Source organism: Hypanus sabinus (assembly GCF_030144855.1).
Source record: "Hypanus sabinus isolate sHypSab1 chromosome 24 unlocalized genomic scaffold, sHypSab1.hap1 SUPER_24_unloc_16, whole genome shotgun sequence".
NCBI classification, from domain to species: domain Eukaryota; kingdom Metazoa; phylum Chordata; class Chondrichthyes; order Myliobatiformes; family Dasyatidae; genus Hypanus; species Hypanus sabinus.
Genome location: NW_026778929.1, coordinates 116479 through 143330, shown reverse-complemented (window position 1 = coordinate 143330; position 26852 = coordinate 116479). Strand labels below are relative to the sequence as shown.

General features: G+C 53.5%; 1 protein-coding gene across 1 annotated transcript in view; it reads right to left on the bottom strand.

The window, feature by feature from the left end:
• gnl3l (G protein nucleolar 3 like) overlaps positions 1-23660 on the bottom strand; it is a 38719-nt gene extending 15059 nt beyond the window's left edge. The window contains exons 1-9 of the mRNA XM_059957547.1: positions 23631-23660; positions 23471-23520; positions 21876-21974; positions 18806-18922; positions 13684-13767; positions 12583-12718; positions 7606-7709; positions 2465-2609; positions 1535-1622 (exon numbers count right to left, since the gene is read on the bottom strand). Coding sequence (XP_059813530.1) covers positions 1535-1622; positions 2465-2609; positions 7606-7709; positions 12583-12718; positions 13684-13767; positions 18806-18922; positions 21876-21974; positions 23471-23520; positions 23631-23643 — 836 coding nt within the window. The 5' untranslated portion in view covers positions 23644-23660. The remainder of the gene's footprint in view (positions 1-1534; positions 1623-2464; positions 2610-7605; positions 7710-12582; positions 12719-13683; positions 13768-18805; positions 18923-21875; positions 21975-23470; positions 23521-23630) is intronic.
• Between the last annotated feature and the right edge of the window lie 3192 nt (positions 23661-26852).

The window sequence follows — 26852 nt, the reverse complement described above, 5'->3', positions numbered from 1 at the left end:
TCATCACTCACTCCCGGGGTCAGACACAGAGTGAAGCTCCCTCCACACCGTCTCATCACACACTCCCGGGGTCAGACACAGAGTGAAGCTCCCTCCACACCTTCCCATCACACACTCCCGGGGTCAGACACAGAGTGAATCTCCCTCCACACCGTCCCAACACACACTCCCGGGGTCAGACACAGAGTTAATCTCCCTCCACACCGTCCCATCACACACTCCCGGGGTCAGACACAGAGTGAAGCTCCCACCACACCGTCCCGTCACACACTCCCGGGGTCAGACACAGAGTGAAGCTCCCTACACACATCCCATCACACATTCCCGGGGTCAGACACAGAGTGAAACTCCCTCCACACCATCCCATCACACACTCCCGGGATCAGACACAGAGTGAAGCTCCCTCCACACCGTCCCATCACACACTCCCGGGGTCAGACACAGAGTGAAGCTCCCACCACACCGACCCATCACACACTCCCGGGGTCAGACACAGAGTGAAGCTCCCACCACACCGTCCCATCACACACTCCCGGGGTCAGACACAGAGTGAAGCTCCCACCACACCGTCCCATCACACACTCCCGGGGTCAGACACAGAGTGAAACTCCCTCCACACCGTCCCATCCCACACTCCGGGGGTCAGACACAGAGTGAAACTCCATCCTCACTGTCCCGTCACACACTCCCGGGGTCAGACACAGAGTGAAGCTCCCTACACACATCCCATCACACATTCCCGGGGTCAGACACAGAGTGAAACTCCCTCCACACCATCCCATCACACACTCCCGGGGTCAGACACAGAGTTAATCTCCCTCCACACCGTCCCATCACACACTCCCGGGGTCAGACACAGAGTGAAGCTCCCACCACACCGTCCCGTCACACACTCCCGGGGTCAGACACAGAGTGAAGCTCCCTACACACATCCCATCACACATTCCCGGGGTCAGACACAGAGTGAAACTCCCTCCACACCATCCCATCACACACTCCCGGGATCAGACACAGAGTGAAGCTCCCTCCACATCGTCCCATCACACACTTCCGGGGTCAGACACAGGATGAAACTCCCTCCACACCATCCCATCACTCACTCCCGGGGTCAGACACAGAGTGAAGCACCCTCCACACTGTCCCATCACACACTCCCGGGGTCAGACACAGAGTGAATCCCCCTCCACACCGTCCCATCACACACTCCCGGGGTCAGACACAGAGTGAAACTCCCTCCACACCATCCCATCACACACTCCCGGGGTCAGACACAGAGTGAATCTCCCTTCACACCGTCCCATCACACACTCCCGGGGTCAGACACAGAGTGAAGCTCCCTCCACACCGTCCCGTCACACACTCCCGGGGTCAGACACAGAGTGAAGCTCCCTCCACACATCCCATCACACACTCCCAGGATCAGAAACAGAGTGAAGCTCCCTTCACACAGTCCTCATGTGATGCCCCTCCCTTCCCATCACCATGGCCAACTACGTCCCGCGGAGAGTTCAGCAGAGGTGAGAGGTTCACTCACTTGGTGACGCCGGGGGTGGCCCCTACGTTGCAGGCGCGTGCTCGCTTCAGGCTGTTGATGAGACTGCTCTTCCCGACATTCGGAAATCCTGGGGGAGGGGGGTGAAAGAGACAGGTGTAGTGAATGAGTGGGGGGAGGAAGAGTGTGTGATGGAGTTGGACAGAGGTGCAGGAGGGGGGAGGGAGAGGGAGTAACGTGATGGTGGAGTAAGGAGGGGAGCGAGTGGAAGGTAGGGGAGTTGGGAAGAGGTGGGGAGATAGGGGAAGAGAGCCGGTACAGGGGGGAGGGGTATGGAGGCAGGGCACAAGGGGAGGGGGTCAAGGGAAGCAAGCAACCACCCCTTGCCCCCTCTCTTTTGGCCCACTCTCCGCAGCCCCCGTTCCCCAATGCTGGTCCCACCTCAAGGGGGATTGACCCACTGCTGCCTCATCCACGGGTGGGGCTGGGATGGGACCAGGCAGCTAGCGGTTGGCACCCTGTGGAGAAACAGTGTCAACCAGGAGCGTTGGGCCGGCTGCATTCACCCAGTTACGAGCCTGGGCAATGGCACCTGGCATCTGCCATCTTGGTGAGGTCAGTGCCAGCAATAGGAGGTGGGTGGGAGCAGAGCCACGGGGAAAGCATTCCCCCTCAGTCCCTTGGGGAACCCATCCCTCTGCCACCTTGGATGCTGGCCAGTGAGGAATGGGGGAACTGGAGTGGTGGGGTATTGGGAGCAAGAAGAGCTGGGGACTGGGAGGGGAGAGAGGGAGGTGCAGAAGGGTAGAGATGGTTGGGAGGAAGAGGGGAAAGGGGAAAAAGAGGTTTGCGGATCAAAGAAGTGAGGGAGGGAGGCAGGGATTCAGGGGATGAGGTGTCTCCTCCCATTTCCCCCTGCCCCACCTCCCCGGAACCTTTGACCCAGCAGCCTCCTTGACGGCGGACACCCACCGACCACTCCCACGGTGATGGCTGTCTTGAGGCCCTGGTTACGGCAGTAGTTCCCCAGCAGACGCATCAGGTTGTCGGCCCCCACGCACGCACTGCTCTGCAGGAGGTCAGCGCACGCCCGGTCCACGGGAACTCGGCTCCGGTGCTGAGCGGTAGCGACAGCGGGAAAGGGAGGGTGGGAGGGCAGTGTCAGGAGGGAAACAGAGGGAGAGGGATTAAGGAAAGGAGCAAAGGGAGAGATGGATAGAGATGAAGTAATTAGATGAGCTTATCAAGGAAAACACAATCCATAGGCCCCCCCCCCCCACCCTGCCATCGCTCCCCATGGTGTAGAACCCTGCCTCTCACTATACATCCCAGGTTCCAACCCCACCTCTGGGGGAGAAAAATTCCCTTCCTGATCCCCTCATCTTAACCTACTCCCTCTGAGTCTACTAGGACAGGACCTTGCCAAAGGCTTTGCTAAGGTTTGTGTAGATAACATCTACCACCTTGCCCTGGCCGATCCTCCTCAAACTGGTGAGACACGATTTCCCAAGGAAAGTCACGTGGACTCATGTGGATGGTGTGCCCACCTTATCCACGGGCTCCGCAAGCGCGGATTCAACCAACCGCGGATCGGGGAAACCTGGAAGTTCTCTCTCCAGCACTCGTTGCTTGAGCATGTACAGACTATTTTTTTCTTGTTTTTATTCCCTAAACAATACAACAACTATTTACATTGTATTAGGTATTATAGGTAATCTAGAAATGATTTACAGTATACGGGAGGTTACCGCGGCTCAGGAATCGAAAAAAACCTGAAGTTCTCTAAGTCGGAACAGGTACATCCGGTCAGTTAGTCAAACGTTTGTCTTGGTATATAGTATATATTTTACCTTTCTATGCATATAAATCACCTAAGAAACATATGTATTTCAATAATTAAATCACTGTGTTGCTTAGTAATAATTGTAACTTTCATCGGGGCAGGGCCTTTCACGTGCTCCATTATTCTCCACTTTATCATTTAAAATTGTTCCGATCGTTGACCGACTGTAGCCTAATGCTTTTCCAAAGACCGATTGCGTTTCACCTCTTTCTGATCGCTTTATTACTTCCACTTTATTTTCAATCGTGAACGTTTTCCATCAATGGAACAGAGCTCTGCTGGGTCCTAAAGTCCACCACATGGAGACAGGTTAAATTAAGCTCCGGAGCTCCACCGGGTCCTAAAGTCCACGAGCATCCACGTTTTTTGGTATCCACAGGGGGTCCTGGAACCAATTCCCCGCGGATAAGGAGGGCCGACTATATTGTCCTTCCAAATGCCAGTGGATTCCCTCAGAATCCCCTCCCGTAACTCTGACACCCCGCCACTAACATTAATGTCACTGGCTGCTAGCTCCTGGGCTTGGGTAAGGAAATCACAAAGCGACCTTCCCCCTCAATCAGAGGGACAGCTGTAGTGCCCCCTCCCAAGGCAGGGGCTAGTCTTTCCGCAGGCTCTTTGAAGAGGGTGGGGTAGCTGGGACCTCTTTCAGACACTAGTCTGCTTATCCTGTGGCCTGCTTAGTCGAAGCAAGTGCACTGTTCTACCGGAGAGATTTGGAACTGTGCGGAGTGCAGACATCCCACCTCTCCCGGAAGTTCCAGGAGTCTCCCGCATATTTTTAGCAGCACCCTGACGCCCGCAAATTATATACAATATCCCAGAGATCCAGAGAGCGAGAGAGAGAGAGTGAGAGAGAAAGAGAGAGCACGACATGGCAGAGTATTCCAAAAAAATGTACTTCACCCCAGACTACACTAAAGTGCACCCCTTGCCTAACAGGGGTGAAAAACAATGACGGTGTTGCTCGCTGCACTGTTTGCAACAGTGACTTTTCTATTGCCCATGATGGGTTAAATGTTGAGGTGAGTTTAACAGGTGTCATTCGTCTATTAGCATAGCTAACGTTATTTAAACTGGCTGGTAAGCTGCTAAGGAGCTACTCTGTTGCAAAAATCCCACCTCTGCCGGGAGTCTCCTGCAAATTGTTGATGCTACCTCCCTGAAATGAGCTTTTGCAGGGTGGGATGTCTGAGAGTGAGAATGCAGGGTTCTTGGTGGCGCACCGCTCTCCTCCCTGACCCACTCACCCGAGGACCCCTGATCTTTGGCCGAAAGCCGGTTCCACCTTCCAACGACAAGCTCGGGCTCGCACAGCAGGGAACTCGGCTAGTCGGCCAACCTTGTCCATATCAGCCCCTTTCATGCCTTGGTGATGGAAGTGTTCTTATTTGGAGTACGGTGTTCAGTTCTGGTCGCCTCATTATAAGAAGAGAGGGTGCAGAGGAAATTTACCAGAATGCTGCATGTCTTATGAGGAAAGGCTGAGCAAGCTGAGGGTTTTTCTCCTAGGACAAGAGGTGATAGAGATGAGTAAGATGATAAAGAGTCATAGATAATGTACAAGTTTCCTTTGTTGGTCGGTGGGGAAGCTGCGTGGCTCGGTTGTAACAAGGACTAGGCCTCAAGCTGCAGGCTTGCCTGCGGCTGTTGTCCAGGACGTGCTGGTGTGGCGTCCATGCTCAGTTGGGGGCTGGCCTCTCCTGTCAGTGCTGCCCCCCAGTGTTCGATCAGTGGAATGACAAGTTGGGAGTGTGCATGCGCATTCGCTCCCTCCTTTACTCCCTGTAAACCCATGACTGTGTCGCCACCCACAGCTCCAATCTGCCAATTAAATTTGCCGACGACACTGCATCGATTGGCCTTGTCTCAAACAATAACAATGTGGCCTACAGGGAAGAAGCCATCACCCTGACACAGCGGTGTCAAGAAAACAACCTCTCCCTCAATGTCACAAAAACAAAGGAGCTGGTTGTGGACTACAGGAGGAATGGAGACGGGCTAATCCCTATTGACATCAGTGGATCTGGGGTTGGGAGGGTAAACAGCTTCAAGTTCCTCGGCATCCACATCACCGAGGACCTCATGTGGTCTGTACACACCAGCTGTATGGTAGAAAAGGCACAACAGCGTCTCTTTCACCTCAGACGGTTGAGAAAGTTTGTATGGGCCCCCACATCCTAAGAACTTTCTACAGGGGCACAATATTGAGAGCATCCTGACTGGCTGCATCACTGCCTGATATGGGAACTGTATTTCCCTCAATCGCAGGGCTCTGCAGAGAGTGGTGCGGACAGCCCAGCGCATCTGGAGCTGTGACCTTCCCACGATTCAGGAATTTACAAGGACAGGTGTGTAAAAAGGGTCCGTTGGGGTGACTCGGGTCCCCAGTGATCCTACGGACCCTTTTTACACACCTGTCCTTGTAAATTCCTGAATTCTATTCCAGCTGCTACCATCCGGGAAACAGTACCACAGCATAAACGCCAGGACCAACAGGTCCCAGGACAGCTTCTTCCACCAGGCCATCAGACTGATTAACTCACGCTGATCTGATTGTACTCGCTATTACATTGACTGTTCTATTTATTATAAATTACTACGATTGCACATGGCACGTTTAGATGGAGACGTAACGTGAAGATTTTTACTCACGTATGTGAAGGATGTAAGAAATGAAGCCAATTCATTCATTGGCTTGGGCTATATATACATTTGTGCTTTGCATGACTGCATTTCAGCTTGCTGTTTTGAATGCATCACTCTGTGTGCCAGCAATGTCGGTACCAATGCGCGGAGGAAAGACAGAACCAGCGGACTGAACATTCTAGAAACTAGGACCACATCGATCACGGAATCCCCAAATAAACTTCACAGGTAATGCACCAGGAGAGTGCATTACCTGGAGAGGAACACAAGGAACTCCAAACGATTAATGACTCGTTAAAAAATTAACCAGTTCAGGTGATCTGAAAATCCTCGGAGCCCAATGCTCTCTGGCGCCCCGCACAGGCCTGAAGAGCTCATTACAGGATGTGCTATGCGTGCTTTGCATCTCAACCCCGGTTTCATGTATGGTTGAATGACAAACGAATTTCAACTAAAGCTTAGACACAAGACATTCAGCAGATGCTGGACAGCCAGAGCGACACATACAAAGCGCTGGAGGAACTCAGCAAGTCAGGCGGCGTCTAGAGAGGAATAAACAGTCGACGTTTCAGGACGGGGACCTTCTTCAGGATGAGGGAAAAAGAGGTTGAAGGAGGACAGCTAGGGGATAGGTGAAGTCAGGAGGGTGAGAAAGATAGAGAGGGAGGAATCTGATAGGAGAGAGGAGTGGACCATAGGAGAAAGGGAAAGAGGAGGGGCACCAGGGTAGGTGATAGGCAGATGAGAAAAGGTATAAGATCAGAGTGAACTAAGTAGAGTGGACAGTCAGTGCCTTTCTCCCCCAGAAGGCATATATTTAAGAAACTTTCAGAATTTTCATTCTTGTGAACCTCCTCCAGTGCCAGCACCCTTTTCTCTTAGATAAGGGGCCCAAAACTGCTCACAGTACTCCAGATGTGGTCCGCCCGAAGTTTAAAGTAATATTATTAGCAAAGTACATACATGTCACCATATACAACCCTGAGATTCAGTTTCTAGCGGAGATACTCAAATCTTTCGAATAATAGCCATAACAGAGTCAAAGAAAGACCCTCCAACTGGAGCATTAACCAGAGTGCAGATGACAACAAACTATGCAAATACAAAAGGAAGAAATAATAATAAATAAATAAATAGCGAGAACACGAGATCAAGTTCTTGAAAGTGAGTCCATATGACGTGGGAACATTTCAGTGATAGGACAAGTGAAGTTGAATGTAGTTATCGCTCTGGTTCAAGAGAGTAATGGCTGAGGGGTAATAGCTGTCCCTAGGCCAATGTCTCATGAAACCTCCTTACGGCCTTGCTTTCATATTCTAATCGCGCTCTTTATATTATGCTCTTCACCCGCTCAGTTTCCTCTGCCTGAAGCCTCCCGAACTGAAAGCTCGGCACCCATACCCAATCAGGGAGTTTGGACTGGTTTTCTTCTGCTTGAAAAACAGCTTTTTAAGTTGCTTGGGAAACTTTTAAAAGTTCCTCAAGCAACTTTTAACACTTTCCTGCACAGCAGCTGGAACAAGAAACCCCGGTTTGGGAAGAGTGGAGGGTGGGAGAGATCTCTCCTTTCTGCACACCCTTCCCGATGCCCCCCACCCACCCACTGGGGTGATTGACTTACCAGGTTTTTGTTCTGTAATTGAGTGGAGGCCTTGAAGGCAACGGTCGGCAGCTCATTCCTCAGATATTTTAACCATTTCTGCACCACGTCCTTGGCCACCAGGTCTGGAGGGGGAGAGGCGACATATTTTGAGTGACTGGAGGGACAGGAAGGTGCCCCGGCGTACCATGCAACAAGAACCAGGGGAGAGGCGGTCATTAGGAATTAGACAGTGGAGGCAGTTATCAGGATTTATAAGGAGAATCTCAAACAGTGAGGTAAGTGGGCCAAAGTTTGGCAGATGCAGTTCAAATCGGTGAAGTGTGACCTGTTGTATTTTGGAAAGTGAAACCACGATGAACATTAGAGTGCTGTAGAAGAGAGAGACCCAGGGTTGTGGGTACATGGGATTCCTGAAAGTGGGGTTACAGGTAGACAGGGCGTTGGAGACGATGCCTGGCATGCTGATCTTCATCGGTCAGGGAGTCGCGACGTTACTCTACAGTTATACAAGACATTGATGAGACCGCATTTGGAGAATTGTGTTCAGTTCCGGTCGCCCTGCTGTAGGAAAGATGCCATTGAGCTGGAAAGAGTGCAGAGGAGATTTACCGAGGATGTTGCTGGGACTCGATGGACTGAGTTATCGAGAGAGGTCGGGCAGGCTGGGACTTTATTCGTTGGAGTGTAGGAGACTGAGGGGTGACCATACAAAGGTGTATAAAATCAAGAAGTAGGGTGGGGGTAAATAGGGTGAATTCACAAGCTTTTGCCGAACAACCCTCACAGGGGAGCGTTGAACAGAGATACATATGGGTTCCCTGAAAGGCCAGTAAAGGTGGTGTTTGGCAGGTTGGCTTTCGTTGGCCAGGGCACTGCGTACAGGACTAGGGTCCTTACTTTGCAGTTGTATCAGACTCTGGTGAGGGTGCATTTAGAATATTTTGTTCAGTTTTGGTCTCCCCGCTATTAGGAAAGTTGGAATGAGTGCGGGGAGAGTTACGAGGATGTTGTCTGGATTTCAGGGACTGAGTTGCGGTGAGAGTTCAGGAAGAACCTGTGTCCTTTTAAAACCCCTCCTCACTAAACAGATGACACTATCTGTCTTTGTATTTACACAGTTTGACTGCTTTTGCACATTGGTTTATTGTCAGTCTGTGTAGTCTTTCATTGTGATTCCGTTGTATTTCTTGGTTCTACTGTGAATGCAAGAAAATAAACCTCAGGGTAGTTGATTACTATGCTAAACTCTTAGGCACACACACATATGTATATAAAACTAGGGTCCCCAAAACCTTTGCACAGTACCATAGTAATTTCATGTATTGCACTGTACTGCTGCCGCTAAAAAACAAATTTCATGACATGTAAGTGATGATAAACCTGATTCTGATCTGGGTCTCCATTGTGGACTGAGAGCGGGAAGGGGGCAGGGAGAGGGGAATCGTGGTCGGGAGAAGGGGAAGGGAGGGGGAAGGAGTGGGAAGCGCCAGAGAGACATTCTGTAATGATCAATAAACCAATTGTTTGAAAGCAAATGATCCCACCTGGGGTCTGAGGGCTATGTGTGTCTACACCCTTGCTACCCCCCCTCCCCTGCCCCTAGCACTCCTCCTCTGCCACCCGTGCCACTTCCCTCCTGAGGTGCTCCCAACCATTCCCAACATCCTTGGCTCTCGCCAGTTTACAAACTCTCTCTGCTCCACACTGACAAATACAGTACTGTGCCTTAAGTTCAGGGCAACCTACCTATCCATGTGCCTAAGACTTCTGCATGGTACTCTAGTTGGAGTCGGTGACAGTGACGACGTTGTTCAGGGTTTACAGAGGAATCTCCATCAGCCGGGCAAGTGGGCCAAGGAGTGGCAGATGGAGTTTAGTTCAGATACAGTGTGAGGTGTTGTATTTTGGGAAGGTAGAAGTTTTACAGGGAACGGTCAAGTCCTGGGAGTGTTGTAGAACAGAGAGGCACAGGGGTACAGGTATATGGTACCCTGAAAGGGGTGGTGAAGAAGGCATTTGGCACACTGGCCTTCATTGGTCAGGCCACTGAGTGCAGGAGCTGGGACGTTACGTTGCATTTGGAGTACTGGGCTCAGTTCCGGTCGCCCAGCTGCAGGAAAGATGCCATTGAGCTGGAAAGAGTGCAGAGGAGATTTACCGAGGACGTTGCCGGGACTCGAGGGACTGAGTTATGGAGAGAGGTCAGGCAGGTTGGGAATTTATTCCTTGGAGCGCTGGAGACTGAGGGGTGATCTTATAAAGGTGTGTAAAATCACGAGGGGCACAGACAGGATAAATTCACACAGTCCTTCACCAGGGTTGGTTAATCAAACACTAGAGGGCACCGTGTTTGTGCCCTCAAGATGAGAAGGGAGAGACTTAAATGCAACCCGAGGGGCAACTTTTCACCCAGGGGGTGGTTTGTACAGGAACGAGCTGCCAGAGGCAGGTACATGAACAACTTTTAAAAGGTGCTTCGAAGGGTACGTGGATAGGAAAGGATTAGAGCAGGGCTTCCCAACTGTTTTTATGCCATGGACCCCTACCATGAACTACGGGGTCTGTGGACAGGGATATAGGCCAATCGCAGCCAAATGGGACTGGATTCGATGGGAAACTCAGTCAGCAGGGTCCAGATGGGCCAAAGGGTCTCCTTCCACACTCGATGTCTCAATAACTCCGAGAGATTCAGCAGCCAGGAGGAGAGAGAGGTCACGGGCTACAGGGAATCATCGGGGAAAAGGTCTTAGAGGGTTGGTCTGGCACCGTCTTGATGGGCCGAGTGGCCTTGATGCCATGAGGAGTATTAGAATAACAAAAAAATTGGAGAGACTGGGGGAAACACACTGTCGGCAATTCTGAGAAAGTGTTTCCTTGGGTCCTGGGAAATGGAGAGAGGGAGGGAGAGAGATAACATGCAGGGGGGGAGAAATAGTTGGGGGTGGGGGTCGACGATCAATGGAACACTGGGGGAGGGTGAACAGGGGTGAGGGAGGGAGGAGTGGCAGAGGGTTATGGGAGGGCATGGGAAGGGAAAGAGGGTCAAGGGAGGGGAGAGATTCAGAAAGGAGAGCGGAGGGTGGTGAAAGGGAGGGAGAGATTTAGGAGGGAGAGGATCAGGAGGGGAGGAGAGGGTGGGAGGAAAGGGAATGGAGAAGGGTACCAGGAGGGCAGGGGGTGGGGAAGGATACCGGGAGGGAATGGGGAAGGGTATCGGGAGGGGAGGGAATGGGGAAGAGTACAGGGAGGGGAGGAAGGGCACGGGGAGGGGAGGGAGTAGGGAAGGGTACAGGGAGGAGAGGGAGTGGGGAAGGGTACAGGGAGGGGAGGGAGTAGGGAAGGGTACAGGGAGGGGAGGGAGTAGGGAAGGGTACAGGGAGGGGAGGGATGGGGAAGGGTACAGGGAGGGGAGGAAGGGTACCGGGAGGGGAGGGAGTAGGGAAGGGTACAGGGAGGGGAGGGAGTGGGGAAGGGTACAGGGAGGGGAGGGAGTGGGGAAGGGTACAGGGAGGAGAGGGATTGGGGGTGAGGGGAGGGAGTAGGGAAGGGTACAGGGAGGGGAGGAAGGGTACCGGGAGGGGAGGGATGGGGAAGGGTACCGGGAGGGGAGGGATGGGGGGTGAGGGGAGGGAGTAGGGGAGGGTACAGGGAGGAGAGGGGAAGGGTACAGGGAGGAGAGGGGAAGGGAAGGGTACCGGGAGGGGAGGGGAAGGGAAGGGTACCGGGAGGGGAGGGGAAGGGAAGGGTACCGGGAGGGGAGGAAGGGTACCGGGAGGGGAGGGATGGGGAAGGGTACCGGGAGGAGAGGGGAAGGGAAGGGTACCGGGAGGGGAGGAAGGGTACCGGGAGGGGAGGGATGGGGAAGGGTACCGGGAGGGGAGGGGAAGGGAAGGGTACCGGGAGGGGAGGGGAAGGGAAGGGTACCGGGAGGGGAGGAAGGGTACCGGGAGGGGAGGGATGGGGAAGGGTACCGGGAGGGGAGGGATGGGGAAGGGTACCGGGAGGGGAGGGGAAGGGAAGGGTACCGGGAGGGGAGGGGAAGGGAAGGGTACCGGGAGGGGAGGGATGGGGAAGGGTACAGGGAGGAGAGGGATGGGGAAGGGTACAGGGAGGAGAGGGAGTGGGGAAGGGTACAGGGAGGGGAGGGATTGGGGGTGAGGGGAGGGGAAGGGAAGGGTACCGGGAGGGGAGGGGAAGGGAAGGGTACCGGGAGGGGAGGGATTGGGGGTGAGGGGAGGGATGGGGAAGGGTACCGGGAGGGGAGGGGAAGGGAAGGGTACCGGGAGGGGAGGGATGGGGAAGGGTACAGGGAGGAGAGGGATGGGGAAGGGTACAGGGAGGGGAGGGATGGGGAAGGGTACAGGGAGGAGAGGGAGTGGGGAAGGGTACAGGGAGGGGAGGAAGGGTACAGGGAGGGGAGGGAGTGGGGAAGGGTACAGGGAGGGGAGGGATTGGGGGTGAGGGGAGGGGAAGGGAAGGGTACCGGGAGGGGAGGGGAAGGGAAGGGTACCGGGAGGGAGGGATTGGGGGTGAGGGGAGGGATGGGGAAGGGTACCGGGAGGGGAGGGGAAGGGAAGGGTACCGGGAGGGGAGGGATTGGGGGTGAGGGGAGGGATGGGGAAGGGTACCGGGAGGGGAGGGGAAGGGAAGGGTACCGGGAGGGGAGGGATTGGGGGTGAGGGGAGGGATGGGGAAGGGTACCGGGAGGGGAGGGGAAGGGAAGGGTACCGGGAGGGGAGGGATTGGGGGTGAGGGGAGGGATGGGGAAGGGTACCGGGAGGAGAGGGGAAGGGAAGGGTACCGGGAGGAGAGGGGAAGGGAAGGGTACCGGGAGGAGAGGGGAAGGGAAGGGTACCGGGAGGGGAGGGATGGGGAAGGGTACCGGGAGGAGAGGGGAAGGGAAGGGTACCGGGAGGAGAGGGGAAGGGAAGGGTACCGGGAGGGGAGGGGAAGGGAAGGGTACCGGGAGGGGAGGGATGGGGAAGCCACTCTCACCGATCTTGTTAAGCACCAGGACGATCCTCTTGCTGGAGCCGGACTGCAGCACGGCCTGTTCCACCTGGGGACAGCGGCAACCCAACGGGTCCCGGCTGTCTAGCACCTCCAGCACCACGTCCGAGGCCTCCACCACCTGAGGCCGAGGGACAGGAGGTAAAGTCAGACCCCAGCTTGCTCCCTTCAACTGTCCGCAGCCCCACCACCCTCCCCACGTCACGGGTCACAACCTCCCAAACCACATCCCTCACACATCAGTTCCTCCCCTTGCCACTCCTTCCTCAGTGCAGCTCTGCCTGCGAACAACCCTTCTTCCTCAGGACCCCTCCCACAGCATGACATTCCCTCCTCACCGACCCTCCCCCAGCACAGAGCTCCCTCCTCACCCCCCCCCACACTGTGTTCTCTCTTCACCACCCCTCCAATCGTGTGGAGTTCCCTCCTCACCGCCCCCCCGTAGCACAGGGCTCCCTCTTCACCCCCCCCTCACAGTGTCCCCTCTTCACCACCCCTCCAATCGTGTGGAGTTCCCTCCTCACCGCCCCTCCCCCAGCAGAGCTCCCTCTTTACCCCCCCCACTGTGTTCCCTCTTCACCACCCCTCCAATCGTGTGGAATTCCCTCCTCACCGCCCCCCCCGTAGCACAGGGCTCCCTCTTCACCCCCCCCACTGTGTTCCCTCTTCACCACCCCTCCAATCGTGTGGAATTCCCTCCTCACCGCCCCTCCCGTAGCACAGGGCTCCCTCTTCACCCCCCCCACTGTGTTCCCTCTTCACCACCCCTCCAATCGTGTGGAATTCCCTCCTCACCGCCCCTCCCGTAGCACAGGGCTCCCTCTTCACCCCCAACACTGTGTTCCCTCTTCACCACCCCTCCAATTGTGTGGAGTCCCCTCCTCACTGCGGTAGTGTTTCGAGCGAGTCGGATCAATTCAAGACAGTCAGAGATGAATACGGACTGGAAAGATCACTGACAGACGAGGGGACGTCTGCCACGGTGGGACAGTTACAGCACTGACCACCCCCCCCCATCCTGGAAGCGGTGGAGACCGGGAGGGGGACGAGCACACCAGACAGGCAAGGCAGCTGAGCACCACCAACCTTCCGAAATTCCCTGTAGTACGCCTTCCGCGACGTTTCGCTCTCCAGGTTCGTGTGGGCCCGGATTCCCTCCATGTCGCTCTCCTGTAGGGAGCCATCGATCGGTCATTTACTCATCAGGCAGACTCAGAATCAGATTTAACATCATCGGCACAGGCCGTGAAATCTGTTGTTTCCCGGCAGCAGTTCATTACAACAGACAATAATAAAAAATATCCGCAGTATTGACCAACATGTGATTGCGTTTGATATATTGATAGCGAGAAGGGCCATTCTGTTGAAGGGGAAGGATACGTCGGCTCCCACTCTGTCACAATGGTTCTCTCAAGTGATGTTATGTCTTAGTTTGGAGAAAATTAGAAGCCGAACTTTGGAACCTGTGTTTGATTTTGCGAACAGATGGGGCTCATTTGCTCGTTACTACCATGAGAGTTAATTGATAGATTTCCTCCACGATCTAAGTGTAGATTTTGGTATAATTTTTTTTGCTGGCGGTTTGATGTTTATCTTTAGAAGCTTTATGGATGACGCACGGCTCCGGGGTCGAACACCGAATGGGTTCTGTTTTCTCACTTTCTCCTTGCTTTAGTAGGGTTTTTTTCTCTTTTTTTGTGTCACCGTATTTTTCAATCCTCAATATTTTTTTTCTCTTTTGCGACATCGTAAGTGTTACTTACTTCGATGCTCTCTTGTACTTTGGATAATAATAAAATTTGGAAAAGAACTGTGAATTACACTAAGTATATATACACACACACACATATTTATATATATACAAAAGTGTGTGTGAGTGTGTGTGTAAGAGAGAGAGGAGTGAGGAGAGGGAGGGAGGGGGAGAGGGGAGGAGGTGGGGGGAGGGAGAGGGGGGTGACGGAGGGAGGGACAAAGGGAGGGAAGGTAGCCAAGTGGTTAGCACAACACCATACAGTGCCAGCGACCCGGGTTCAATTCCCGCCGCTGCCTGTAAAGAGTTTATACGTTCTCTGCGTGACCGCGTGGGTTTCCTCCCGCAGTCCAAAGACGTACAGGTTAGCAGGTTCATAGGTCATTGTAAATTGTCCCGTGGTCAGGCCAGGAGTAAGTTGGGGGATTATTGAGCGTCACAGCTCGAAGGGCCAGAAGGGCTACTTCGCACTGTAATTCAATGAATACATAAGCAGGATATAAAACAGTTAATCTATAAAACTGAGCTTCCCCTGGGAAGACAGTCCATCTAAGAAAGGGAAAACTCTGAGTTCAACCCTCTGCTGCCTTGCGGCCATACCCAATCATGGGAAAGGCTTCGGGAGTGAACCCTGAGGACAAATCCGGAGCTGGAGTCCCTAAGGCAGTCCGACGTTGCCTTCAACCTCGCTCTGGCAACTCCTGCAACGACACTGGTGCCAAGCTGTATCGGCCCTTGCCCTTCCCATGGGTAACATCAGTGTCGTGGAGAGGGGAGATTTGCAGCTTGGGCAACTGCTGGTCTTCCATAAAGCCCTGCCCGGGCCTGTGCCCGTGCCCCGGAAGCCTTCCAGACGCAGATCCACGGTCTCGTGAGACTAACCGATACCACCAAACCAGCTAAATTAAATAAGTAGTGAGGTAGTGTTCAGTGTCCATTGAGGAATCTGATGGCAGAGGAGAAGAAGCTGTTCCTGAATCGTCAAGTGTGTGGCGACGGCTCCTGTACCCTCTCCCTGACGGTAACAATGAGGGTAGGTCCTGCTCTTTCGGTAGATGAATTTGGGGGGTGGGGTAGCATGGTATTAGAGAGCGAGCGATGTCAGAAGCTGGGGAGGGATGGGTGGAAGTGACAGAGGCCTATAGGAGGAGACGAATAGAACAGGAAACCATAAATTTATTATCAAAGTAGATCGGTCGCAAAATGCTACCTGGAGGTTTGTTTCCTTGTGGAAAATTAAGTAGAATAAAACCTGGGGGAAACTCTGCATAAAGACTGACGGAAAACCAACGTATAAGAGAGGACACATTTTGCACACCATTAAATCCTTCCACAGGCTGAAGATTACAGACTGGTTTTATTTGTCAAAGGCAAACTAAACTGGTACGGATCCGCCCTCTGCTGGTCGGGGTCGGCCATGGATGTTGCATCCCAGCTGTCTACGTTGATACGCCAGCCAGGGCAGTCCGATACGGAGAGCAAGCTCTTGCCCGTCCAGCAGGCTCCCCCTCTCCACGCAGACCACAAATCGGCAGGCATCGATACGGCCTGGCACCAGCGGCGACACAAGAGTTGCCCGTCAGCACTGGGCTCGACGTAGGGATTCCAGCTCCGAATGCTTCCCTCCCAAGCCTTATCCACGAGTGGGTATAGACACAAGGCACCAGAGTTTTCCTTCTCCTGGGTGAGCTGCCAACCACGGCTGACAAGCCCCATCTTAAGGTGTCAGGAACCTGCCTTTGTCCCTTCACTGGGAGCAGAATTAGGCCATTTGGCCCATCCAGTCTGCTCTGCCATTCCATCATGTCTGATTTATCCTCCTGGCTTCCTGCATAAACCTTTGACACTGACTAATCAAGAATCAATCTCCACTCTAAATATACCCAAATATATACCCTCAGGGCTGTGTACTAAGTCCCCTCCTTTACTCTCTGTATACCCATGACTGTATCGCCACCCACAGCTCCAATTTGTTAATTAAATTTGCCAATGACACTGCATCGATTGGCCTTGTCTCAAACAATAACAATGCAGCCCACAGAGAGGAAGTCATCACCCTGACACAGTGGTGTCAAGAAAACAAACTCTCCCTCAACATTGCAAAAACAAAGGAGCTGGTTGTAGATTACAGGGGGAATGGAGACGGGCTCACTCCTATTGACATCAATGGATCTGGGGCTGAGAGGGTGAACAGCTTCAAGTTCCCTGGCATCCACATCACCGAGGATCTCATGTGATCCTTCACCTCAGTTGAGGAAGTTTGGTACAGGTTCCCAAATCTCAAGAACTTTCTACAGGGGCACAATTGAGAGCATCCTGACTGGCTGGTGTGGGAACTGTACCTCCCTCAATCGCAGGACTCTACAGAGAGTGGTGCCGACAGCCCAGCTCATCTGGAGCTGTGAACTTCCCACGATTCAGGACATTTACAAAGACAGGTGTGTATAAAGGGCCCGAAAGATCATCGGGGACCCGAGTCATCCCAACCATAATCTATTCCAGTTACTACCATCCGGGAAACGGTACCGCAGCATAAAAGCCAGGACCATCCGGGACAGCTTCTTCCACCAGGCCATCAGACTGATTAACTCACACTGATTTCAGCGTATTTCTATTTTACGTTGACCGCTCTATTTATTATAAATTACTATGATTGCACACTGCACATTCAGACAGAAACATAACATGAAGATTTTTACTCAAGTACGTGAAGGATGTAAAGAAATAAAGTCAATTCAATTCAATTATTGGCCTTCCGTCTGTGGCAATGAATTCCAGTAATTCACCACAGTCTGACTAAAAAAAGAATCCTCCTCATCTCTGCTCTAAAGGAGCATCCTTCTGTGCCCTCTGGTCCTAGACTCCCCCACTATAGGAAATATCCTCTCCACATCCACTCTATCTGTGTGCTCTGGTCCTCGACTCCCCCACCATTGGAAACATCCTCTCCACATCCACTCGATCTGTGCCCTCTGGTCCTAGATTGCCCCACTATAGGTAACATCCTCTCCTCATCCACTCGATCAGTATCCTCTGGTCCTAGACTGCCCCACCATAGGAAACATCCTCTCCACATCCACTCTATCTGTGCCCTCTGGTCCTAGACTCCCCCACTATAGGAAATATCCTCTCCACATCCACTCTATCTGTGTGCTCTGGTCCTCGATTCCCCCACTATAGGAAATATCCTCTCCACATCCACTCTATCTGTGTGCTCTGGTCCTCGACTCCCCCACCATTGGAAACATCCTCTCCACATCCACTCTATTTGTGTCCTCTGGTCCTAGACTCCCCCACCATTGGAAACATCCTCTCCACATCCACACTATCTGTGCCCTCTGGTCCTAGACTCCCCCACTATAGGAAACATCCTCTCCACATTCAGTCTATCTGTGTCCACTGGTCCTAGACTCCCTCACTATAGGAAATACCCTCTCTACCTTCTATCTAGGCCCTTCAATAATCGTTAATGAAATTCCCCCTCATTCTTCAAAATTCCAGTGAGAACAGGCCCAGAGCTATTAATTGCTCCTGATACATTAACCCCTTCATTCCTGTATATCACTCTCGTGAACCCCCTCTGGACCCCCCTCCAAAGCCAGCTCATGGTTTCTTAGATAAGGGGCTCAAATCTGCTCACAATACTCCAAGTGACATCTGACTTAAGCCTTACAAAGCCTCGCATTACATCCTTGCTCTTATATTCTCGTCCTCTCGAAATGAGTGTTAACATGGCATTTCCCTTCCTAACCAGCAACTCAGCCTGCAAGTTAACCTGTAGTGAATCCTGCACAAGGACTCCCAAGTCCCTTTGCACCTCCGATTTTTTAATTTTCTCCCCATATAGAAAATAGTCCACACCTTTATTCCCTCTGCCAAAGTGCATGACCATACATTTCCCTGGACTACATTCCATCTGCGACTTCTTTTCCCACTCCCCCAATCTGTTTAAGTCCTCTGCAGACTCCCTGCTTCCTCAACACTACCTGCCCCTCCACCCGCTTACCCACTTTCATATCATCCGCAAACTTGGCCGCAACGCCATCAAATCGTTCATCCACGTCATTGACATATAACATATGTTTTATATATATATATTCCGGCAGCCAGCCGGAAAAGGCTATCTTTATTCCCACTCCTTGCCTCCCTGCCAGTCAGCCAATACTTGACCCATCTTTCCTGCAATACCACGAGCTCGTACCTTGCCAAGCAGACTCATGTGAAAGGCCTTCGGAAACTCCAAGTGCACAACATCAACCAATTCTCCTTTGCCTATCCTGCTTGTTATTTCTTCAAAGAATTCGTACAGATTTGCCAGGAGAGATTTCACAAGCATTTCCCAACACTATATCCCACCCGCCACTTATGTTATCGGGGTGACTGGACACTTGTGCCAGGTGACTTCCTGTGTCCCAACCGATGACAGCCGAAGTGAGTGGGTGGGAACGGCCAGCTTACCTTTTGCTCAAACTGCTGCTGCCGCCTCTCAGCGTCTCGCTGGAGCCCCTCGAGACTGCGGCGCCCGGCCACCTCCCTCTCCCGAGCCACCTTCTGCCGCTCCTTCCGCTCCTCCATCTGTGGGGCAGAGAGAGGGAGAGTGAGGGAGGCGAGGGACAGAAAGTGATGGTGAAAGAGGGGAGAGAAAGAAGGGTGGTGAAGAGAGGTGACGGGCAGTGTACAGATCTCCCTCAGAGAGAGAGAGTGACTGAGAGACACCGGTCAGTGTACAGATCTCCCTCTGAGAGAGAGGGACTGAGAGACACCGGTCAGTGTACAGATCTCCCCCTGAGAGAGAGGGACTGAGAGACACTGGTCAGTGTACAGATCTCCCTCTGAGAGAGAGGGACTGAGAGACACCGGTTAGTGTACAGATCTCCCTCTGAGAGAGAGGGACTGAGAGACACCGGTCAGTGTACAGATCTCCCCTGAGAGAGAGGGACTGAGAGACACCGGTCAGTGTACAGATCTCCCCCTGAGAGAGAGGGACTGAGAGACACCGGTCAGTGTACAGATCTCCCTCAGAGAGAGAGAGTGACTGAGACACTGGTCAGTGTACAGATCTCCCTCTGAGAGACAGGGACTGAGAGACCCCGGTCAGTGTACAGATCTCCCCCTGAGAGAGAGGGACTGAGAGACACCGGTCAGTGTACAGATCTCCCTCAGAGAGAGAGTGACTGAGAGACACCGGTCAGTGTACAGATCTCCCCTGAGAGAGAATGACTGAGAGATAACGGTCAGTGTACAGATCTCCCCTGAGAGAGAGAGGGACTGAGAGACACCGGTCAGTGTACAGATCTCCCCTGAGAGAGAATGACTGAGAGACACCGGTCAGTGTACAGATCTCCCCCTGAGAGAGAGGGACTGAGAGACACCAGTCAGTGTACAGATCTCCCCCTGAGAGAGAGGGACTGAGAGACACCGGTCAGTGTACAGATCTCCCCTGAGAGAGAGGGACTGAGAGACAACGGTCAGTGTACAGATCTCCCCTGAGAGAGAGGGACTGAGAGACACCGGTCAGTGTACAGATCTCCCCTGAGAGAGAGGCACTGAGAGACACCGGTCAGTGTACAGATCTCCCTCTGAGAGAGAGGGACTGAGAGACACCGGTCGGTGTACAGATCTCCACTGAGAGAGAGGGACTGAGAGACACCAGTCAGTGTACAGATCTCCCCTGAGAGAGAGGAACTGAGAGACACCAGTCAGGGTACAGATCTCCCCTGAGAGACACCGGTCAGTGTACAGATCTCCCCCTGAGAGAGAGGGACAGAGAGACACCGGTCAGTGTACAGATCTCCCTCAGAGAGAGAGTGACTGAGAGACACCGGTCAGTATACAGATCTCCCCTGAGAGAGAATGACTGAGAGATAACGGTCAGTGTACAGATCTCCCCCTGAGAGAGAGGGACTGAGAGACACCGGTCAGTGTACAGATCTCTCCCTGAGAGAGAGAGACTGAGAGACACTGGTCAGTGTACAGATCTCCCCTGAGAGACACCGGTCAGTGTACAGATCTCCCTCTGAGAGAGAGGAACTGAGAGACACCGGTCGGTGTACAGATCTCCACTGAGAGAGAGGGACTGAGAGACACCAGTCAGTGTACAGATCTCCCCTGAGAGAGAGGAACTGAGAGACACCAGTCAGGGTACAGATCTCCCCTGAGAGAGAATGACTGAGAGATAACGGTCAGTGTACAGATCTCCCCTGAGAGAGAGAGGGACTGAGAGACACCGGTCAGTGTACAGATCTCCCCTGAGAGAGAATGACTGAGAGATAACGGTCAGTGTACAGATCTCCCCTGAGAGAGAGAGGGACTGAGAGACACCGGTCAGTGTACAGATCTCCCCTGAGAGAGAGGGACTGAGAGACACTGGTCAGTGTACAGATCTCCCCTGAGAGAGAGGGACTGAGAGACAACGGTCAGTGTACAGATCTCCCCTGAGAGAGAGGGACTGAGAGACACCGGTCAGTGTACAGATCTCCCTCTGAGAGAGAGGGACTGAGAGACACCGGTCAGTGTACAGATCTCCCCTCAGAGAGAGGGACTGAGAGACACCGGTCAGTGTACAGATCTCCCTCAGAGAGAGAGTGACTGAGAGACACCGGTCAGTGTACAGATCTCCCCCTGAGAGAGAGGGACTGAGAGACACCAGTCAGTGTACAGATCTCCCCTGAGAGAGAGGGACTGAGAGACAACGATCAGTGTACAGATCTCCCCCTGAGAGATAGGGACTGAGAGACACCGGTCAGTGTACAGATCTCCCCTGAGAGAGAGGGACTGAGAGACACCGGTCGGTGTACAGATCTCCCCTGAGAGAGAGGGACTGAGAGACACCGGTCAGTGTACAGATCTCCCCTCAGAGAGAGGGACTGAGAGACACCGGTCAGTGTACAGATCTCCCTCAGAGAGAGAGGGACTGAGAGACAACGGTCAGTGTACAGATCTCCCTCAGAGAGAGAGAGAGGGACTGAGAGACACCGGTCAGTGTACAGATCTCCCCTGAGAGAGAAGGACTGAGAGACAACGGTCAGTGTACAGATCTCCCTCAGAGAGAGAGAGAGAGGGACTGAGAGACACCGGTCAGTGTACAGATCTCCCTCAGAGAGAGAGAGAGAGGGACTGAGAGACACCGGTCAGTGTACAGATCTCCCCTGAGAGAGAGGGACTGAGAGACACCGGTCAGTGTACAGATCTCCCCTGAGAGAGAGGGACTGAGAGACACCGGTCAGTGTACAGATCTCCCTCTGAGAGAGAGGGACTGAGAGACACCGGTCAGTGTACAGATCTCCCCCTGAGAGAGAGGGACTGAGAGACACCGGTCAGTGTACAGATCTCCCCCTGACAGAGAGAGGGACTGAGAGACACCGGTCAGTGTACAGATCACCCCTGAGAGAGAGGGACTGAGAGACACCGGTCAGTGTACAGATGGAGGGATGGAATTGTGAACGGGAGGACAGATTTGACAGCGTATTTTAAAGCCCAACAAGGGCACAATGAGCCAAGCAGCCCCCATTGTGGATGGCACTCTTACCCTTTGCTTCCTCTTCTCTGCCTCGTGCTGTGCATGCGCTTTGAAAGGGGCCACGTTGGGGACGCCTGGATCTTTTTTCAGTTGCTTCTGTCCCGGACCCTGGGGGAGAACAGGGAAGAGGAGAGGGGGACTTGGTAGAGCTAATCAGTTCTGGCTACAGAGCCAGTAGACGGTCCCTCCTTGTGCAAGATCGTCCTAATAGTTCTCCTCTCTTTGCTCTCCATCCCACATCTGAGGAGCCACAGAGCCACTCATCACAGCAACAGGCCCTTCGACCCACCAGTACTGTGCTAGCCACATTCCCACATTCCCACCTACTGAGGGGTGAATTACTATACTTGATTCACCCCCTGTCCCTGCTCATCACTGGAGTCCTAACTCCCTCCCCCCCTCCCCCCCACATTTCCACACTTTGGTGATCCTTAAGAGGCAGACTTCTGTGCTGAGGAACGGCAAGCAGAGTCCAATTCAGATAAGTTCAAGCTGTTGCAGTAAGATACACTGGGGCAGGATGCGCAAGGGAAAATGGCCTGGGGAGTGTTGTGGAACAGAGACCCAGGAATACAGGTGCATGGTTCCCTGAAAGTGGAGATGCTAGAGAAGGCAGCGAAGAAGGCATTTGGCATGTTGGCCTTCATTGGTCAGGGCACTGAGTACAGGAGTTGGGACATTAAGTAACAACTGTGCAAGACGTCGGTGAAGCCGCACTCAGAGTACTGTGTGCAGTTTTGGTCACCCAGCTACAGGAAGGATGCCATTAAGCTGGAGAGGGGGCAGGAAAGATTCACCAGGATGTTCCCGGGACTGGAGAGATTGAGAGGCTGGACAGACCAGGGCTGATTTCCCTGGAGTGAAGGAGGCTGAGGGGTGACTTTATAGAGGTTTACAAAACCACGATGGGTATGGATAATGTGGAGGGTCACAGTCTTTTTCCCCCGGGAAACTAGAGGGCACACAGGTTTAAGGTGAAAGGGGAGAGATTTAAAGGTAAAAGATTTTCACCCAGAGAATGGTCCACACATGAAACTAGCTGCCTGAGGTAGAGATAGTGGGGGGGGGGGGGGGGGCTACAATTTCAATGTTTAAACCCATTCATGGGTAGGGGGTGGTGGAGATACATCTCTACCAAAGATGATGTAATGTGCCCCTTCCCTTCGTTGGCCTAAGGGTCAATCTTGGGCAAGGTGTTACACCTGTTTAGGGATCCAAAATTCCATATAGTGTTAGGATGGGAGAGGGCAGCAGCGCAAGCTTAAGTATCTAAGCACAAGATTGTGGGCTGACGGGCCGGTTCCTATTGTATGATCCATGATGGGATTAACGTGTGCGACTGCATCCAAGCATGGGCAGGACAGGTGCCATGACTGTCTCAGCCATGTGCCATGGACCTTTAACCGCAGCGCAGCCTGGGAGTTGTAGTCACATTGCTTCGCATACCCGCGCAGTGCACGAAGGGAGTTGTAGTGAACTGAACGCTCGGCTCACCGGAGCACAGAACAACATCACTACAACTCCCAAAGGGCCACGCGGCGAGACCAGGCGCCTGCGCATTCCACTCGATTTCCACGTCGCCGCGCCTGCCTCCTTTTACTCACTCGGCTCCGTCTCTGCGCCCTGGCGAGGCGCCGCAGCTTCTGCTTCTTTCCTGCCAAACGGAGAGAGAGAGAGGGAGAGAGTCAGTGAGGTAAGAGGTGGATTGCGAGCAGTGCTATCCCTCCCGGAGGAAGCGGGAAATCGCCGCGGGCCGCCACTCACCACCGCGCGCCATCTTGCTCGCCTCCCCGCTGCCGTAAAGTGAGAAAAGGCGAGTGACGCCGGCGACTGCCCGCAGTGTCGCAAAGCGCGCCCGAATTGTTGAAAAGCGACTTTACGGCATATTGTCAAAGTATGCGTGTGCGATACAACTCTGATATTTGTCTTCTCCAGATAGCCATTAAATACAGAAAAGTGGAAGAAACAAAACTCGCAGGCTCCAGAATCTTCCACCCTCTCATCCACAGAATGGGGGGAGGTGGTATGTGTGGTGTGAGAGGTGATATGGGGCAGATAGGATGTAGGGGGAGATGGGACGTGGGGGGGAACAGGTGGAGCAGGGGATGGGATGTGGAGGTTGGGATGTTGGGGAGGGGTGATGGGATATGGGAGGAGCGGACAGGATATGGGGAGGTTGAGGGCAGGTGATGTGGGAGGAGATGGGATTTTTGGGGGAGTTGGGATTTGTGGGAGAGGGGGATTTGGGGGAGTTGGGATTTGTGGAAGAGGGGTATTTGGGGAGTTTGGATTTGGATGGAGATGGGATTTGTGGGGGAGGGGGAGTTTGGATTTGGGTGGAGATGGGATTTGTGGGGGAGGGTGTTTTGGAGGAAGATGGGATTTGTGGGGGAAGGGGATTTGGGGGAGTTGGGATTTGTGGAGGAGGGGTTTGGGGAGTGGGGAGTTGGGATTCGGGTGGAGATGGGATTTGTGGGGGGGAATTGGAGGAAGATGGGATTTGTGGAGGAGGGGGATTTTGGGGAGTTGGGATTCGGGTGGAGATGGGATTTGTGGGGGAGGGGATTTTGGGGAGTTGGGATTCGGGTGGAGATGGGATTTGTGGGGGAGGGGGATTTGGGGGAGTTGGGATTTGTGGGGGAGGGTGATTTGGAGGAAGATGGGATTTGTGGGGGAGGGGGATTTTGGGGAGTTGGGATTTGTGGAGGAGGGGGATTTTGGGGAGTTGGGATTCGGTTGGAGATGGGATTTGTGGGGGGGAATTGGAGGAAGATGGGATTTGTGGAGGAGGGGGATTTTGGGGAGTTGGGATTCGGGTGGAGATGGGATTTGTGGGGGAGGGGATTTTGGGGAGTTGGGATTCGGGTGGAGATGGGATTTGTGGGGGAGGGGGATTTGGGGGAGTTGGGATTTGTGGGGGAGGGTGATTTGGAGGAAGATGGGATTTGTGGGGGAGGGGGATTTTGGGGAGTTGGGATTTGTGGAGGAGGGGGATTTTGGGGAGTTGGGATTCGGTTGGAGATGGGATTTGTGGGGGGGAATTGGAGGAAGATGGGATTTGTGGAGGAGGGGGATTTTGGGGAGTTGGGATTCGGGTGGAGATGGGATTTGTGGGGGAGGGGATTTTGGGGAGTTGGGATTCGGGTGGAGATGGGAGTTGTGGGGGAGGGTGATTTAGAGGAAGATGGGATTTGTGGGGGAGGGGGATTTTGGGGAGATGGGATTTGTGGGGGGGAATTGGAGGAAGATGGGATTTGTGGAGGAGGGGGATTTAGGGGAGTTGGGATTTGGGTGGAGATGGGATTTGTGGGGGAGGGTGATTTAGAGGAAGATGGGATTTGTGGGGGAGGGGGATTTTGGGGAGATGGGATTTGTGGGGGGGAATTGGAGGAAGATGGGATTTGTGGAGGAGGGGGATTTTGGGGAGTTGGGATTCGGGTGGAGATGGGATTTGTGGGGGAGGGTGATTTGGAGGAGTTGGGATTTGTGGGGGGGGATTTTGGGGAGTTGGGATTTGGGTGGAGATGGGATTTGTGGGGGAGGGGGAGTTTGGATTTGGGTGGAGATGGGATTTGTGGGGGAAGGGGATTTGTGGGAGTTGGGACTTTTGGTAGAGGGGTATTTGGGGAGTTTGGATTTGGGTGGAGATGGGATTTGTGGAGGAGGGGGATTTTGGGGAGTTGGGATTCGGGTGGAGATGGGATTTGTGGGGGAGTGGGAGTTTGGATTTGGGTGGAGATGGGATTTGTGCGGGAGGGGGATTTGGGGGAGTTTGGATTTGGGTGGAGATGGGATTTGTGGGGGAGGGGGATTTTGGGGAGTTTGGATTCGGGTGGAGATGGGATTTGTGGAGGAGGGGGATTTTGGGGAGTTGGGATTCGGGTGGAGATGGGATTTGTGGGGGAGGGGATTTTGGGGAGTTGGGATTCAGGTGGAGATGGGATTTGTGGGGGAGTGGGAGTTTGGATTTGGGTGGAGATGGGATTTGTGCGGGAGGGGGATTTGGGGGAGTTTGGATTTGGGTGGAGATGGGATTTGTGGGGGAGGGGGATTTTGGGGAGTTTGGATTCGGGTGGAGATGGGATTTGTGGAGGAGGGGGATTTTGGGGAGTTGGGATTCGGGTGGAGATGGGATTTGTGGGGGAGGGGATTTTGGGGAGTTGGGATTCAGGTGGAGATGGGATTTGTGGGGGAGGGGGATTTGGGGGAGTTTGGATTTGGGTGGAGATGGGATTTGTGGGGGAGGGGGATTTGGGGAGTTTGGATTCGGGTGGAGATGGGATTTGTGGGGGGGGATTTTGGGGAGTTTGGATTCGGGTGGAGATGGGATTTGTGGGGGAGGGATTTTGGGGAGTTTGGATTCGGGTGGAGATGGGATTTGTGGGGGAGGGTGATTTTGTGGAGTTCGGATTTGTGGGGGAGGGGGATTTGGGGGAGTTGGGATTTGTGGGGGAGGGTGATTTAGAGGAAGATGGGATTTGTGGGGGAGGGGGATTTTGGGGAGTTGGGATTCGGTTGGAGATAGGATTTGTGGGGGGGAATTGGAGGAAGATGGGATTTGTGGAGGAGGGGGATTTTGGGGAGTTGGGATTCGGGTGGAGATGGGATTTGTGGGGGAGGGGATTTTGGGGAGTTGGGATTCGGGTGGAGATGGGATTTGTGGGGGAGGGTGATTTAGAGGAAGATGGGATTTGTGGGGGAGGGGGATTTTGGGGAGATGGGATTTGTTGGGGGAATTGGAGGAAGATGGGATTTGTGGGGGAGGGGGATTTGGGGGAGTTGGGATTTGTGGGGGAGGGGGATTTTGGGGAGTTTGGATTCGGGTGGAGATGGGATTTGTGGAGGAGGGGGATTTTGGGGAGTTGGGATTCGGGTGGAGATGGGATTTGTGGGGGAGGGGATTTTGGGGAGTTGGGATTCGGGTGGAGATGGGATTTGTGGGGAGTGGGAGTTTGGATTTGGGTGGAGATGGGATTTGTGCGGGAG